At 50.4% G+C, this 17,393-nt stretch overlaps 1 protein-coding gene across 7 annotated transcripts in view; it reads left to right on the forward strand.

The window, feature by feature from the left end:
• Window positions 1–17,393, forward strand: part of ARHGEF9 (Cdc42 guanine nucleotide exchange factor 9) — a 189,848-nt gene that overhangs the window by 153,616 nt on the left and 18,839 nt on the right. For all 7 annotated transcript variants that reach the window (XM_021405876.1, XM_021405878.1, XM_021405880.1 and 4 more), the window contains one exon: window positions 6,477–6,608. In XM_021405876.1, coding sequence (XP_021261551.1) covers window positions 6,477–6,608 — 132 coding nt within the window. The remainder of the gene's footprint in view (window positions 1–6,476; window positions 6,609–17,393) is intronic.

Here is a 17,393-nt window from a genome sequence, read left to right on the forward strand (position 1 = left end):
ACTGCTCTCAGGGAGGCACGGGACCATCAGATGTATCTTCAGCCTTCAGTAATTCCGTGTGATGAGCTAACGTGTGTCGTTTGTAAGAAATGCCACGACCCTCACTGTAAATAAATCTAGATTAAGGACGGATCAATTCCAAGTCAGTGAATATTCATATGCGAGTGGAAAGCCAAGGTGACCTCCGCATAGGATCTGTGAAACAGCAGTTTCTTCTTCTCTTCCATTGGCTCAGTTGATAATTCATTTTTATTTAGCTATATCCTTGATAATTCATTCCTACTTAGCTGTACCTATTCTTTATCTCCATCCTATCCTCAGGAACTTGCCAAATCATTTTTCCAAGGGCTTTTTGACTACTCTTCCTAATTTTAAGCACAGTATTGCAGCATTGTCCTTCAGCTTCTCCTAATACAACAGAACCTGCTGTTGATGCCACTCAGGGATCCAACAGGAATACAGCTACTGCCCTTGTTCAAAGGAAAACACCATTCTCGCCATTCTTATACTGTGTTTTGGATGGGAACGATAGAGGATGAGATCTAAATCCAGCAGAGGACTTTGCTTGATTCTGTCCTCTGAAGCAACCTCTGAGTCATCAGACCCCACTGCACAGATGCCCACATAATGGCCAGAAGGGTGCACAAAAACAAACCCAGAATACACAGAAGTGACGTATAAGGTAATGCAGGAAGAGAGCAGAAATCAAAAGCAGTGCCAGGTGCTTAGGTGTGTCCTTGATCTGCGCAGCTGCTCTGAAGGCACAGCATTCCTGGGCTGCTGATATCCAAAAACCCCATGCAATGATCTCAGTCTGCAGAGCACCTCTCCCAGGCCATCAGGGCTGGATTTCCTTGCCAGCCTGCAGGGCTTCCAGCCCTCTTCCCCTACAGGTGGGCTGTTAGGGAGTGGGAAAGGGCTTTTCTGGCACATCTCCCCAGTCTCTTCCAGTCCTTGGGGATTGTGCACGGCTTATCTGGGTCGGAGAGTAGAATGCGACTCCCAGTTCTTCTTTGGAGGAGGAGAGTCAGCTGAGAGAGGGTGACCCGATGTCAACTTTGAGCTTCTGGAAGTGCTTACCCAGTTAAACTCTCAGTGAAACAGAGGCAGGAACCCACAGCGTTACCCTTCCATCTTCCCGTGGCCCTAATCCTCCTCTAATTACCCTCAGTACCCAGAAGCACTCCCTTCCCATCCCCTTGTGTGTCCCAGTGGCTTCCTGATCTCTCCAGCTGGCACTGCCATGCAGGCAAGCAGTGGAGCATGGATCTGGGGGATGGCTCAGTCTTGCTTGAGACAAACAGAAAGAAACCAGACCCCAAGTACAAAGAAGTAGGAACAAGGAGAGAAACAGGCAGCTCCAACATTTATTTTCTCTCCCTCACCAGAAATCTATCCAGTGCACAAGATGGAGATAATCCCTAATTACTACTGTGTTTTGCACTCCATGGATTATTTCAGTAGCAACCAAGAGTAAAGTGGTTTGAATGTCTGGAAAAATGTCTCTGTTTTTCCTTAACATCTCTGTATTAACAATGTTGATGCTCTGATTTGAAATTGTTTTCTAATTTCTGAATCTCCCTGTGTTCTGTGATAAGAAGTTGGAAAAAGATTTTTAAAAGAGAAGAAAAAAATCCAAACCAAGCAAATACTCAGTGAATGAATATTTGAAATGTTCTTGTTTACAAGGTGTTTGTACTCATATTCTCACTAGGAGAGGGTGTTGTTGGGAATGCATACATATTGCTGATCCTAAAGCAAATAGAAAAAGCAGGGGGCATGTCCTAGCTAATCTGAGCAGGAGGGGTTGTATTGCATCCCGTGGAGTTGTGCCTGTGCGTTTCAGGAGTCATTTTAATCCCTCAGGATTTTCTGCATGGCCCCGTGAAGGTGAATTCCAGGGTCAGCAATTGAAAAATGTGGACTTCCTTCAGCTGCCAAGGCCAGGGCTTGTTTTCAGGTGGCCGTGTAAGTGGGAGCTGCTGATGTGCATTGCAAATGGCACCGAGAAGGGCAGCCCCACTGCAGGGCAGCTGGTGGGTGCTGTGGCACCGGGGCACCAAGCCTGAGGAGTCGCTGGTGGCTTTGTACATGGAGTGACTGAGCAAAATCGGGAGGGAAAATTCTGATCTCATTGACTGCTGTAAATCAGAAACAATCCCCGATCGCTTTGAAATGTGTTCCTGTGTAATTGGTAGGAACGTGGTCTTGACTGTTGGACTGTTGCCATGTGTGACTCGCTTTTTGTTGTGGATTTCTGATGTATCGACAGACCTGGGGAGATGCTGCCCTGCCTACAAGGAATGCTCTAGTGCCTTTTGTTCTTTTGGCTGTTAGTGCTGTGGAATATGGGGCTTCCACCACCTCCTGCCGAGACCTTTCAGTGCCTGAGAGCTCTCGTGGTTATGAAGTGCTTCCCGATGCTCAGCCTCTATTTCCCTTCGCTCTGTGCCATCCCCCCACCGGTGGTTCAGTGCCCTCAGATCAGAGCAGGAACGTGTGAAGGCAGCAGGCAGTGCTGGCACGCAGTTAGCTGTAGCACTCGGAGCAGCGTGCAAGGTCTGCTCTGGGTCATTGTGAAATGGGCCAAACAGAGCCCATCCTGGGCTACAGCTCTCAAAGGTTAGCCGGCAATGTGTGTACAATGCATGTACAATGGCACTCTAAAGAGATGAGTTTCTCAAAGCCCATCATCTTTTCTACGTCCTTGCAGCCCCAGTGTGGGCAGTGCTGCTTATACAGGTGCCTGAGAAGCAGGAGGGAGGCAGAAGGAGTGGCATGGCCCTGTCTTCCTCTACCCACTCTGCTCAGGGCCCCGCACAGCCTGCAGGGAGCACGCTGCCAGCCCCTGCCCTCCTCCGGCTGCTGCCAGCCCACCACGTGCTGCAGAGCTGCTGCGGTGCTAGCGCGGTGCGGGGCTGCTCCAGAGGGAGCTTAAAGAAAAGGTGGAGGGCAGTGTTTCACATTGTCTGATCATGATAGGACAAGGGGGAATGGTTTTAAACTAAGAGAGGAGATGCAGGTTAGATGTGAGGAGGAAATTCTTTAGTCAGAGGGCGGTGAGATCGTGGCAGTGCTGCCCAAAGCAGCTGTGGGTGCCCCAGCCCTGGAGATGCCCAAGGCCACATTGGATGGGGCCCTGGGCAGCCTGAGCTGGTGTGGGACAGCCACCCCACGGGAGGGGGTTGGGACTGGTGTGCTTTGAGGTCCCTTCCAACCCAACCATTCAGTGATTCTATGATTTACAGCCTTGCCATTTGCTTGGGCAGCGCCTGCGGTGCCCGCTGCAGCCCTGAGTGCACCCTTGCTTGCTGAGTGCCCGCCACAGCTGCCGTGCTGATGGGAAGCAGATGTGTGCTTTGGCAGACCGTGGTGCTGCTCCCTTCAGCCCGGCTCTGCTTGGAGCAAGGACCTGTGGCCGGGCTGCTTGTCCCGTGGCTGCTGTCCCTGGGAGGGATCAGCCGTCCCAAGGCAGCAGTGGGGTTTTTGGTGCAGGGCAGAGCCTCGCTCACAGCCTCGATTAGCCTGAGCCTGCTATTTAAGCAGATTACTTTGGTTTATGCAGATTTCTAGATATTGCTACCCGAGATTCCCGTGGGTTGCCACTTTGGCAGATTGCAAGAGTATTAAATTTACATGAAGGGTAAAGGATACGTAATTGCAAAATATAATGAAAACTGTCCTTTTAAATCTCTTCCTGTTCTCATTATTTACTGGTCCTTTAAATCAAGACTCAGTGCCCTTAATTATGTAATATATAATAGTTGGCTTCGGCCTAATATTACGTTATTGAATCCAAGAATGACACGGGGAAAAAAAAAGATGCATGCAACCAACGTGCTATTTTCAAAGTGAGGACAGCCTGATGAGAAATCCTCCCAGGGAAAAATCACAACAGGGACTGAAACAGATCCTTCTGCTTTTTTCTTTTCCTCCTTTATTTTTTTTTCCCAGCAACAGAAGGTATCAAAAAAGGAGCCTGATGAAAAAGACAACATTTCTCTCGCTTTCCTTTTTTCTGATCTTTCTGTAGCCCAGAGTGCTAATCAGCCTGTCAATCTCTAATTAAAGAACAGCAGTGTCAGGCAGAAGAGAGCCCTGCTCTCTGAATGTTAACTAGGAGAGGGGATTTTGTGCCCGGCAGTAACAGCGAGGAGCGTGCATCCAGCAGCACTGCTTGTGTGACATCAGTAAAACCCTTCGGTTCCTCCCAGCTCCTTGTTGCAGAGTGGTTGCCTATAGCAGGGTGCTCCCCTGCAGCAGTGCACTCACCTATAGCGGAGTGGTCACCTATAGCAGGGTGGTCACCTATGGCAAGGTGGTCTGTATAGCACAGCTGGGGTGCTGGGGATTGCTGCCTTCCCATAGCAGCAGCAGCACTGACCTCTGCTCAGGAGGCAGGATGAGCCCCAGGACATAGGCATCACTCTGCAGTGCTCGAGAGAGCATGGGGCGTGCATCCAGCCCACATCTGCTCCCTGCACATGCAAGAGTGATTGCATGCAGAACAGGGGACCCTGCTTCCTTCCCTGCCCTCTGTTTGCAGCTGGATGCTCAGAGCAAACCAGGCTGGCCTGAGGCTTTTTATTACTGGCTGGGGCTGCTGCTTGGGGCTGCGGAGCTGGTCCCAAACTGTCTGCACTATGACATTTCCAAATGTGCTAACCCAGCATTGGAAATCATTCGCTTCTAGCCTATAGACTGTATGTAAAAATTGTTTTCACAGCATAGAAAATGCAATACAAATCCTATCATTTCAGATCTGAATTTTTTTGTTTTATATTGCTTGCAGGGGCTACACAGTGTGGATCCAGCTAATCAAGTAGAAGTGTTTACAGAGCCCTCTGTATGTCCTCAGGCTTGAGATGCTACCACAGGAGTAAAAGACAAAGCTGCTCTTCTATTTTTAGCAGACAGCCTCTCCTAGGCTTGCCCCCTCTCAGAAAAGCTCCCATCCGTGGGCTTTGTGAATCTGCATCAGATAAGCTCCTGTTTAGCCAGAGAAGCCCACAGTTTCTGGAGCCTGTGTGTTTCCTTTGGAGGAAGGACTGGCACATTCCTGGGCCTTGCTGCCTGCCCAGGAGGTCCCATCGTTGGGGTCATCCCAAATGACCCTGTGTGCTAAGCAGGCTGCCCCAATGGGGCCCTCAGACAGCACAGCCATGGGGCGAGATGGAGAGGGGGATGAGCACCTTGCTGGGGCCACCTGAAAGTCTCTGCTGCTGCATGATGCTGCAGTGACTTAATGAAGCTGCTGTTGTCACAGGGCCCAGGGACTCAGGCAGTCGCTTCCAATCAATGCTGGGAGGTTAATTACACATTTACCTGCAGTCTGAAATCCTCACCGAGAACCGAGGGCTGGGAGAGCTTCTGCTTGCTCTGGCACCCGCATTGTGAGTGGGACCAGAAAAGCACGTGTGCCTGGGTGGCCCCAGAGCCCTTACAAGCTGTTCACTGAGATTTTGGGATGCTCTTGTCCTAGAATTGGCTCTAGTTTGGTATCAGAGCCAGAACTGCACCAGTTTCAGAGCCAAAAAAAACATAAAGGAAAGCTCCTCTCCCACTTGCTTCCCCATCCCGCTCCTTACCTTTGTGCTGAAGTCATCCTGCTCCCTTCTGTGGTGTTTGGAGCGAGGCACTGAGATGCCCACGGGGCAGGTGGTGGTGAATTCACCCATTTCTAATAAATAGATTTTAATTAACTTTTTAAAAAGTCCAGCTCATCCCAATTAGTGGAGGGTGACTGCGTTTGTTCTCTCAGAGAGTGGGAGAGAAAGTGCTGTGTTTTCAAGACCATCTGCTCACAAATCCTTAAAAAAAAAAAAAAATGGGAGAGGAAAACAAGTGTTAGCCAGAGGCTGAGATGGGGTGGGGGCATGCTGGCAGCCAGCTGGCCTGGCGGGGTTTGGAGGCTGCAGAACTCTTAACGAGAGCGCTGTGGGAGGGGGGTGGTCATTGCCTGAAGGCGTGGGGATGGAGGCAGCAGTGTGGGGGGAGCATTGACCACCCCAGGGTGGGTGGTGCAGGGAGCTGGCCTGGCATCTTGAGGGGACTCGAAGGGACATCTCAAGTGTGTTGGGATGCTTTTCCAAAGGGAGAACGCAGTGAGGTGGCTGTGGGGCCCGGGAGAGATGCGGGCTGGGGGTGCCCATGGGATGGGCACTGCAGTGAGAGCTGGGTCTGGGGGTGCAGCGTGGGGATGGGGCTGTCCTGGAGCCACCATTCTGCTGCTGCTGCTTTGCTCACTGTGCTCTGAACCACAATGACCACGCATTGAATGTCCACGCTTACTTGATTTCCTTTCCTTCAGGATGATCCCCCACCTCCAGTTCCTGGCCTGAAGTCAGGCACGGCAGCCTTGAGAGCTGCAGAAGGACCGAAATCTTATTTAATTCTTGTTTCTCCGCATCCTACAAAGAGAAGCATGCCCTGCTGGGAGCGGTGGTTCACACGGCCTCATTCTCTGTGCCCTCCAGGGAGACGATATCTTGGACCGCAGCTCAGAGCTGATCTACACGGGAGAGATGTCCTGGATTTACCAGCCCTACGGACGGAACCAGCAGCGTGTTTTCTTCCTCTTTGATCACCAGATGGTTCTCTGCAAGAAGGTAAGGACGTCCAGGCAGCGAGCAGCGCTGCTAAGGACATGCTGGGAATGGGCTTTCCGATCCAAGGTGGTTTTTAGGACAAGGTGGCTGTTTGCTGTCTGTGCAGAGGAGGACACGGGTAGTGCTACATGCTACCGAATTACAGGGTGGTGAGTATAACATGACGGAGGGATTTTAATGCTAGCAGCAAATCTAGCCTCCCGTTGTTCATTTCATGCCTTTTTCTCTTGTGCCCCTTATTTTGGCTCATTGCCTCACTTCTACTTTTGAGTTTTGGCTGCAGCATATGATCTTGGATTAGCTAGACCTAGAATTTCTTTATGAACTATGAAGCCTGGCACTTGGGCAGGCAGCTCAATTACTGCATTAAAATGATGGTTGCTGCCTGTTGAAGAACTGTCAGTCAGCAGCTTGGTGTGTAGCAGGGTGTGAATGTGTCACTGGAAGAAATGCATTTCAAGCCTCATCTTCATGTGGCTGCTGCGCTGATTTATAGAGGACATCTCCGCCATGAAACCCACCACGAAGGTAAGAGAAAGGGAGCGAAGAACTAGTGTGTTGTAGCACTGATAGCAACAGGTGAGCTGTACTTTGGCATGTCAGGCAGCAGCATCCTCACTGAATGGCCACAGTCCCACCGAGGTGATCCCAGCAAGTTACCACACAGCTGTTTGGAGTGAAGTGACAGAGCTCGCAGCTCCCGGGTGCCTCTCCCCGCCAGCAGCCCGCACATCGTGGCTGTTTGTGCTGCAGCTCTGCAGAGTGCTGTGCAGAGGGAGTTCCCAGGGCCGGCTGCAGATGCACCCAGGGCTGCGTTCGTGGCACATGGGATGTGCTCGGCGAGCTGATGGACATGCACAGCACACAGCCCCCGGGGGGTGCCCGTGGCCGCAGGAAGCCAGGGGTGGCGTGGGTGGCTCCTGACTCAGCGCTGCCCGCTGCCGCGCGGCTCTGCCCTGCGCCTTCGGTGGGTGGCACTTTGTTCTCCTGAGTCATGGTTGACTGAGATTTTGCCTTCTGGAATGCGTGCGCTTCCCTCCACCCCCCTGTTGTTGTGCCTTGTACATCTCTCCCGTCTCTGTTACAAAAAAAAAAAAACAAAACAAACTACAGCAACAATAACAAACTCAGATGTTCCGAGAGCTGTCAACGCGAGTCTGCAAATATGCAGCGGGGCTTAATTTTTTAATCTTGACCTCCTAAACTTTGACTGTGACCCTGAATTTCTGATCCATAAGGCAGCATCCAGGCTGTGCTCCGGAGAGATGTCAGGCCTTCCTCTCCTTCCAGGAACACCAGAGCTGGGATCTCCGCAGCCATCAGAGTGAGCAGAGAGTGCTTGGCATTTCTCAGCATGCTGGGGGGGCTCAGGGGTGGGATCAGTATGCAAGCACCACCACACCCGCATCACTGTCCTGTGTTTTGGGGCCCGCGTATTCTACATTAAGTAAACGGGACTGTTTTATCGTCCGTGTTGTCCTGATCCTGTGTCAGGCTCTGCTGTTACGGATCACAGCCATCTGGCAGCGTGCCCTCCATGCCAGGGCCCAAGGGTGAGATCCTGGGGCCTCCTTAGCGAGGCGGCACTTACAGCGAGGTGCAGGCAGCTCGGGGGCCGTGCGGTGCTGGTGCTGGTGTTGGTGTTGGTGCTGGTGCTGCATCTGGGGTGGGCAGAGCACTGTGGCTCAGGGCCATCTGCAGCGCAGCCTGGCAGCAGGCACAGTGAAAGTGTGTGAGAGTGGCACGTGGCTCGCGATGTGCTTTTGTGTCCCACTTGCACGAGCCCTCAGGGAACTGAAGTTGTTTGAGACCAGAAGGGCACGGCTAAAAGCTCAAGGTGCAGATTTCCAGAAGGTCTCAGAGTCTGGACCAGCCCAGGGCTGCCAGCTCCTCTGCCTTGTATGCCCGGCAATGGAGTCCTTGCAGGCTTCCAAAGCAGCTGATGGAACAGCGCTCCTGATCTTCCAGGTAGGAGCGGTGAGAAAACTGACAGCCAACCTGACCTATGTTGACATCGGGTCTGATCAAAACTTTGTGGCACGTCCCAGGGAACCTCCCCCTTCAGAAAATCCTCTGCATATTGGCTTTCCTTTAGATACAACACGCTAGTCAGTGCAACACGTTCTTTATCATGACGTAGTCTATTTGAGAATATGTATTTATTTTTGAATTCTAATAGCTGAATGTTACCTGTTCATTGGTCAAAAGAGATTTTTAATATAAATAAGGAACTAAAACTTCTTATCTGCATATCTCTTAGATGTACTGCTTTGATGAAAACGTGCTACATATTGTGGGAGGTCTTAGGAAGAGAAGAGCACATTTCAAACAAGATCTCCCACCCCCAGGTCCTCACTGCCGCTGTCTGCCCACCATCCCACCTTTGCATCCTGCAGGTGTTTGCAGCTGCTGCAGCTCTGCTCTCTCCAGTTAATGCAAATAGATGCTGCGGTTGGGCAGCTACTGATTCATGAGTTTTTCTGATGGAACAGAGACAGTTTGATTTCATAAGCTCTGTGACAGTTTTGGTAGTTGGTGTTCTCTGTCATTCGCTTTGAACTCGGTTGCGTACTAAAGTTGTCACGCAGCAGCTCAGTGCAGACTGCTGGGATCTGCTCGCTGCCTCACACAGGGCGTGATGAGATCGTTTCTGTGCGGCAGAAACTGCCTGAGATGCACTTAGCCCTCTAGGCTGAGAGGTTAGTGCCAGTGTCAGTGCTAGGGAGCTGTGCTTCACTTTGGCTGCCGTGTGTTTCTCTAAGGATAAGGCACAGTCTCAAAAGCCATCCTTGTTCCCGCGGCTCACGTGCTGGATAGGGGTTGTTCTGTCAGCCATGCAGGCAGATGGCCTGGGAGGGTTTCAGCAGGACTCTGTCCTACACTACCAAGAACTGCCATGTTTCTTTTTCCTGCTGCCCCAATCCGGTATTGCCTGTGCCTGAGCAATCCGCTATTGGCTATGGCAGGTTCTCTAGTATCCAGTTATCTGCTTTCAGCGGCAGTTACTGTACTTCCATATAAACGTCCCTCTGCTTTGACTGTGACCTGCTTTCTGGAGGCTTTGCAATCCCCCTCTTTCTGTTGATGGCTGAAAATGTGAGGTTGTGGCGTTGTTCTGAGCTTGTTTGTGAGCTGATCTGGCTGGGACGTTCCTAGGAGGGAGGCTAACTCTCAGGGCGGTTCTTCCCAAGTTCGTGGCAATCTCGGCCCTGCTTGGTGTGCCTGCAGCCGTCCAGCAGGCAGGAGCTCACCGATAGGCACTCACTGTGCTTAGCAATCCGTCCCAAACATTTCAAAGTTTCAGCATCTGCCTCGGCTTTTGGATCTGTGGGCATCCACAGCTCTCTGCAAGCTGGGATTCCATCACTACCTGTTGTCACCACGTACCAGGGGTGAGGGGGGCTGGGAACTGCCCCCAGGCATGCTCCTCCTTCCTCACATCCCTATCTCTGGGATTTGTCCCAGGGCTTCTGCAAGGGAAGCTGGGGCAAATGTGCATGTGGCTAGTGGGGGATTACTTGTCCGATGCTTTGCCTGTAAAGGAATGGCCATTGATACAGTTATTACTGGGACCGCGCTGAACTATTTGACTAGATTAATACAGCCACAGTGATCTGGTTATTGCAATAGCTCAGCTCTCAGGTAAATCAGAGCAGTGATGGCATCAGTCACATCTGGGGGCAGAGCTCGGACCCATCCCTGGATGCCAGCATGAGCTCCGCTGCCCCAGGGTGACAGGACCCGAACACGTCCTGGTAACCGAGGGGACTTTAGACAGAGACCTTGTTTGTCAGAATGAGTAATTGTGGAAGGCTGCACTCAGGTGTGTCCGACAGATGTTATCTCTGCCAGTGTGGGTATATTTAAGTCTGTGTTACACAGGCTGCATGAGTTAGAGCAGCAGTAGCAGGTGGAGGCGCTGGTATTGTGGCAGCCAGCTCCCAGCTTTGGTAACCGTCTTGCAAAGCAACTTATGGGGGGAAACGTTCACAAATAAAATTGGTTTCTGAGCTTTACAGATAAATTTCTCTGGCTCAGATTGCACCATCAGAGACAGCATTGGTCGCTTCCCAATATCACCAGGAAATTATTTTCCGATCCTAGGAAGTGAGATTTCAGTCAGACGCGATGTCTGTGACACGCATGCCCACGTTCAGCAGGCTGCTGACCTGCTGCAGAGGCAGGCGGAGGCTGCAGGGCACCTCCAGAAGCAGTGGTGACAGCAGTGTGCTGAGTTAGCCTAGCTGCCTGCAGCTCGTGACTAAGAGCCCCTGGGAGAGCTCAGGGTTTAGGCTGTCTTTGCAAAGCTGGGTAACTTTTGGCTATTGGATCAGTGTCAAATTTTCCAAATGCATTTTCTGCTGTTGTTTCCAGGACCAGAATTTGGGACTTTGCAGTGTCCATGAGGACAACATGGTGCTGTCTTCAGAATGGGCTGCAGGGCGTTACCCTGAGGCAAAAATGCCTTTTGAATGGAAGCAGGGAATAAACTGTGTAGGAAGTGAGCACTGACTTTGGTTTGACTTAACCATGTTTCTGTGATCAGGAAAGAAGAATACATATTTGGGTGCATTAACTGTAGTTACCAACAAATGAGGTCAATGCTTGATGATGTTAGTGCTAAGAGATGGGACAGGTTCTACTTTTCTTATCAGTTTGACATAGAGGTGCTTTAAGTTTGAAAAACATAGAGTACTTACCATCCAGGCCTGGGCCACACGCTGTTAATTATAATCGTAGCTTGCTGTGTCGGGGGATGCTTGAGGTTCTCATCATGTAGTAGATGAGCATCTCCTTTTTTCTGTTTGGGGTAACAGTTTGGATATCCCCCAGGCTCTCGAGTGTTGTGGCATTAGGCTGGAAGGACAACGGGAAGTGGGAAGGGTTCACCACGCTCCTGCACCAAACGATGCTTTCCGTTCCCCCATGGTAGAGCAGCCCCTGATGGGGCTCCGTGTTGTGTGTTTTTCTGACAGCATGAAAATATCACTGACAGCATGAAACACATTGAGCTTTCACTTGCACTTTTTGTGTGTCTCTTGCAATCAAGATGCAATGTAAACTCCAGTTTGTGGGTTATTGCTATTGCTGTCTTCCCTTGAGCTCCAGCAGCAAAGCAGGTTGGATGGGAAGCAAAATGAGAGCAGCTTAATAGCAGTAGCAATAGCCAGCCAGAAATAGCTCTGCTGTAGGAAATGGAGTAAATAAAATAATCCTGTCAAACTCCATTGCAGTTCAAGTTCCCAAACAGGAAGATAAAAGAGACATTTCTGAGCGCTGTTAGTGGAAGGAGGCCTAGTTCTGTATCACTTCTGCTAAAACACAGACATAATCTTCACACCACCACGACGGCCCGGCTCTTACTGCAGCCAAACAGTGCTCACAGGGCTATCTGAAAACCTTGTTTGCAAACACAGCGCAGCATGGGGACAATTCTTGTTACTTCAAGTGGCTTTTCACCCCCAGGGAACAGTCTTGAGTTTTGCAGCACCTCCCACCCTTGCTCCGTCCCTCCCAGCAACACAGATCCCACAGAATGCCACACACTGGGCCCAGGTCTGCTTGCCGTGGGGTCAGGTGTGCTGCCCTGTGCTGAGCAGTGTGCAGGGACGTGGCAGCGTGCTGCACTCGCAGGCGTTCTGCAGTCCGAGGTAATGACACTGCACAGGATGAGCACAAAGGCCAGTGCTGCTGCTCTGGTGCTGCAGTGCAGGGTGGGGGGCCCACTGGGATGCAGGGGGTGGGCAGAGAGCAGCAGGTCAGCCAGGAGCAGACACCTCCACCTGGGGCAGGAGAAGGCTCTGGGCTGCTGTTGCCAATGGAATGGTGAAATCCAGAAAGGACTGAATTTAGAGGCTCTTTCAGAATCTGTGATTTCTGTTCTTGAGAGGGAACAGGTTTAGCCTACTCGTGTAACTATATAGAAATGCAAGATGCTCTACAGCATTCTCTGTGCCTCATTTATCGCTCTTGGAATTGCAGTAGGTTTAAATCTGGCCCACGAGCAAAACCTCAAAAGCAGAAAATGCAACCCTGCTGCTGCGGTGTCCTGTCGGCAGCACGGCTCTACAGCCGTGGGAACAAAGCAGACAAGCCAGGGCTGTGTCTGCAGAAGGCTTCCCATCCCTTCCTGCTATGAGTGCTTTGGAAAGGCACTCGCCTTGCTGCTTCGCATCCAGCATGACTGGGCTTGAGCTGGAGCAAGGCATGAAAATGCCACTGATGTTCCACTAAATACATTGAGCAAAAATAGCATCTCCACATAAACGCTTTCGGCTCCAGTCCTCCCCCACTCGGAGCCCACACTGCAGCTTCATGGAGCTGGCAAGGATGAATCAAGCATCTATAACCAAACTCAGGAGACAGACATTGCTGAATAATTTGGCAGGAATCTGCCGACCTCCCCAGCACAGCTGTCCTTGTGCAGGAAGAGTTACGTAAACCCAAACTCAGAGGTTGCAGGCTCCAATCTTCACATAGTAGCCCCTGGGGCAACTACAACTTGGCCCATCCTAGGCAGCATACAGGGCTGTAACATCACCCTCCATCCCTCACTGCACTTCCATTTTCAGTGAGCATCCCCCGTGCCCTCTCAAGGCTGGCTCAGCCCAAACCACAGTGCCTGACGGGGCGATAGCAGCATTCACAGCTGCTGGCATCAGCAGGGCTTTGATTTATTTTCTGATATCAAGAATGTTTAGGGCAAAAACCTAGGAAAGGGCTCACTAAGTTTGGGTAGAGCAGAGGCCCCGTGCTGCAGCAGACTCTGTGCAGTGCAGTTAGAATAGTGCGTGACTGTCCCAGCCTAAAAAGCAGCCCGCAGTGGGGCGAGGTTAAAGGAATGAATGCAACAGAAAGCTGTGTCCTTAGTGTTCCTGACAAGCGGGCCGTGCTGCTTTCTTCAAAGGGTCGCTTTAAGGTAAATTAGATTTTAAAAATGTAGGCACTGAGTCTTTTTTTAAAAAGCCAAAGAACGTTGAAAGCCCTTATGACTAAAGATACCCAAAGACATGGCGAAGTGGCAGCATGCCATGTGCTCATTGCTCACGGCAGGCTGGGCAGAGCGGAGATGGAGAGCAGGCAGGCAGGAAAACCAGGGCGAATTTCAGGAGGAAATGGAAAAACCCTGCTCCCTCCCTCTGCAGATGCCATTCTGCTCTGCACCCCCTGCCCAGGTCAACAGAAGGTCACTGCACAGGATGCTCAGCCCTACAGCCGAGTTCAGAACACAGCTCAGCCTTTTCCAAACTGGGGGCTGGTGTCTGGGTGTCATTATAATGGGCCCTGTTTTAGTCTGTTACCAATTTCAGTATCAGCTCTTCACTATTCATTGACTTCTTCGACCCCAGCTCTTCACCAGTTTCCTGCTCGGCAGGGCCTCTTCCTTCAGCCTCATCCCCGAGTCCCCATTTCCCTGTGATACCTGAAGATCCCATCAGCTGCTGGGTGGGGATAGTCTGTGTGACTGCTGCTTGTTACACCGAGCATGCTGCTGCCTTGCTGCCTCATCGATGTTGTGATTCCACTGCTGGTTGTTTAGGGTAAGCCCTGGCCGTGCACTCTCTACATATACGCAGCACAGTGCCCACAGCATTCCAGCCCTGGGAGCAGGTGCAAGTGCTGCTGCTTGTTCTTATCAGGCTTTGGGTTGGTAAAGAATGGCCACTGGGGGCTTTGGATTGGTGGGGTAATGCCATCAAGGGCTTTGGGTTGGTAGGGAAATGCCATCAAGGGCTTTGAGTTGGTAAAGAAATGCCATCAAGGGTTTTCAATGTGTGTCTGAAAGACTAAGTATTTGCAGTTCACAGTTGCCCTGTAAAATAAGAAGATAGCATTATCCTATTAGAGGGCTAGGGAGAAAATGAGGGAGGGGTTGATTTTGGCTAAATCTGCAGTGAGTCCCTGGCAGCCTTGGGAGTTGCACTGCAAAGACCCAGCGGCACCCAGGCACCCGGAGTGCCATCGGAGCATGCAGGGCTTGGTAACCAGGGAATGAGAAACTTGCAGCAGATTATTCTGGGGTTGGCATCTTTTATGTTGTCAGTTCATAAAGAGATCTAATGACTCATGGCTGGAAATGGCTCTTGCTCTACAGATGATTTGTTTTACGCATGAGAAGTAGAGTGTGACCTAGCATAGAGTAAACGTGAAAAAATGGGCCATCCTCAAATCATAACGCGTCTTAGGACCTCGCAGTCCCTCCTGGCGTGCCACCCACCATATCCATCTACCCCTATGTATTTCCTGTATGCTTATATAGGAGGAGTTTGTGAAAGGCATGAAAGTGGCTGCATGCTGAGGTGCAGGACACGCGCTGGGCCAGGTCCTCTCCAGAGGCTGCCTGGGGAGCAGCCAGGGATCTGTTCTGTTCCCCAGTACCTACAAGTCAGTCTGTGCTGTCCTGTGCTGCAGGAAGCACTGAAGTGACTGAAAGCCTGCCCACTGCAGTAAATCCCAAAAGCACAACTCCTCTGTGTCCCTCCAGCTCCTGTTAGTCCTTACCCAGCCCCAAGTCCCACACTGGGACTGTTAGGGGAAGGAAGCACAGGATCTTTGCACCAGAAAGGGACTCACTTATTCCCCATCCCTTTCCAAGCTCTTTCCAGGCAGAACTCACCCCAGACCTTGCCTGCCATGCATGTGAAACATACAGCGTGCCCTTTTCTGCCAAAAACAACAGCCCTGAGTGAGGGAATGTGGGCATCTGATGCAATGAGTGCTCAGCTGTGGCCCGTGATGGAGGAGGAAATTTCTTCCTGCTTAATCTCTTAAATAGCTTCTAATTCTGAAGCCATTTTGCAGGCAGATTGCCCTCCCTGTGATTAATATTCTCTTTGCTCTGCAGCAGCAGGGTGCTCCTGCAGGGCACTGCACAACTCCTGCACGCAGAGGCAGCGCCAGCCCGCGCGGCTGCGGGTCCTCGCGGCAGGAAAACGTGATGGATTAGAGCTAGCGAGCAGGAGGAAGCAGCACTGCAGTAAGAGTTATCGAACAGTCAGATTTACAGGTGCAGTTCTTTATCCAGATGGCTCTATCTGGTGTAATAACTTGGGGGTAGGTGTGTAATTCCTTGTGGAAGACACGTTATAGCTTCAGATTTTCGTGTTAAAGACCAGCCTTGGTTTCCTGATGACAGACATGGGTCAGATTTTTTCCTTCAAGCCCAGCTAGAGGAAGTTGCCTTCCCCCTTTGGAGAGAGAGAAGCAAGCAGGGTGAGTTCCAGTCCAGGAGGACGGGACAGGTCCTTCCTGGAAGCACCACTGCAGCACGGGCACTGCAAAGCTCCGAGAACAAAACGCAGAGAGCAGAGCCATGGTAGGTTTATGTAATGTGTCACAACTTTGTTTTGTGCTCCCATCAAACATTTTTTTGGGGGGGCTTCATCTTTTCCTTGTAGATTCTTAGTATGTATTATGTGAGCAGACTGCAGAGCGTTTTATTCTGAAGAGTTTAATTAACCTCAGCTAGAGAAAAGGAAAAGAATGTACAGAAGCTGTAGGGTAAAAAAGATCGTATTTAGACAAATAAGTGCAAATGACCTAAATGCATCAATTTTCTTAAGAGCCATGCAATGCAATCTGGATGCAGTCTGCAGAGACTGCAGGTTTATGTCACTGCTCCCTGTGTTTGCTGTCCCACTTAGTGCCTTGGGGTTTCCCTCTCACTGCCCCTCAAGTCCACAATAATCCTACCTGCTCTCCTCCCTTTTCTTCTCCATCTGTCGCCTTTCTCTTAGGCACATCAAAACACAGAGCTGGAGGGACCCCAGGAGATGAGCTATTCCCTTGTAGGATTAAGAGCACTCAGATCTTCTCTGACGGATGTTTATCTAACCCTATTTTTGAAAATCTCCAAGGAATGCTGTCTCAAGACTTCCCTATTTTGTCTGTTTTAGTGCTTAGCTACTCTTAGAGCTGGAAAGATCTTTTTCCAAGTATCTGTTTCTATTCTTTATAGTAAATTAAGCCAAGCCACAATCAAAATGGAGAATAATTGATCTCTTTGAAGAAGTTTTCACATTTTTGGAATACTGATAGCACGTTCCTTCTCATTTATGTTCTTTCTGGATTAACAGCTCTATTTCTTTGGCCTTTCCCCACTGATCAAGGTTTCAGAATCTTTTTTTTTTTTGTCTTTCTACGTTTCCTTGCACTTATTTAACTTTTTTTTTTTTTGGTGTGACATTTAAAATTGGGCAGTGTAAAGCAACTGGTCTTCATGCTGGCTCAGCTATAGCCAGGATGCAAGATAATACTACACTAATATAGCAGCAGGGAGACAAAACCAATTACTGTAGTTCAGTAATTTCCTCTTGACTGTCTCATATGGTATCCATGGGGTGATCAGGAGTAGCACTGTCCTAGCTGCAGTTTCTGCTGTCCCCTAAGCCTGAGCTCCTTTTGCCAGTGCAGCTACTTCCTTCGCTGATAAATCTCCATCTGCGTGCACCTATTTGCTCTGTCCCTCTGACATGTAGCACTTACCAGCCCATTTAAGCAATCTCTTTTCATCTTCCACCACACATCTGTTTTCCTTTATCTTGTGCGTGCTTGTTTGGTTCAGCTCACGTGCTTGAAGAGAGATATTCCTGTGCACGGCAGACACGGTGTGCAGAGCAACAGGGCTCATTTCTCTGCCCTGCCGCAGCCCTCCAGCCTGCTTCTGACAAAGTGAGCACAGCAGTGCTGCTCTCATTTCCTGCTTTTGTCCTGAATTTTGCTTTTCTGGTCCACACGCAGAGGAAGTTCCTTAAAACAGGGCATTGGCCTCGGCTGCCAATTATG

Source organism: Numida meleagris, chromosome 8 (assembly GCF_002078875.1).
Source record: "Numida meleagris isolate 19003 breed g44 Domestic line chromosome 8, NumMel1.0, whole genome shotgun sequence".
Taxonomy (NCBI): Eukaryota; Metazoa; Chordata; class Aves; order Galliformes; family Numididae; genus Numida; species Numida meleagris.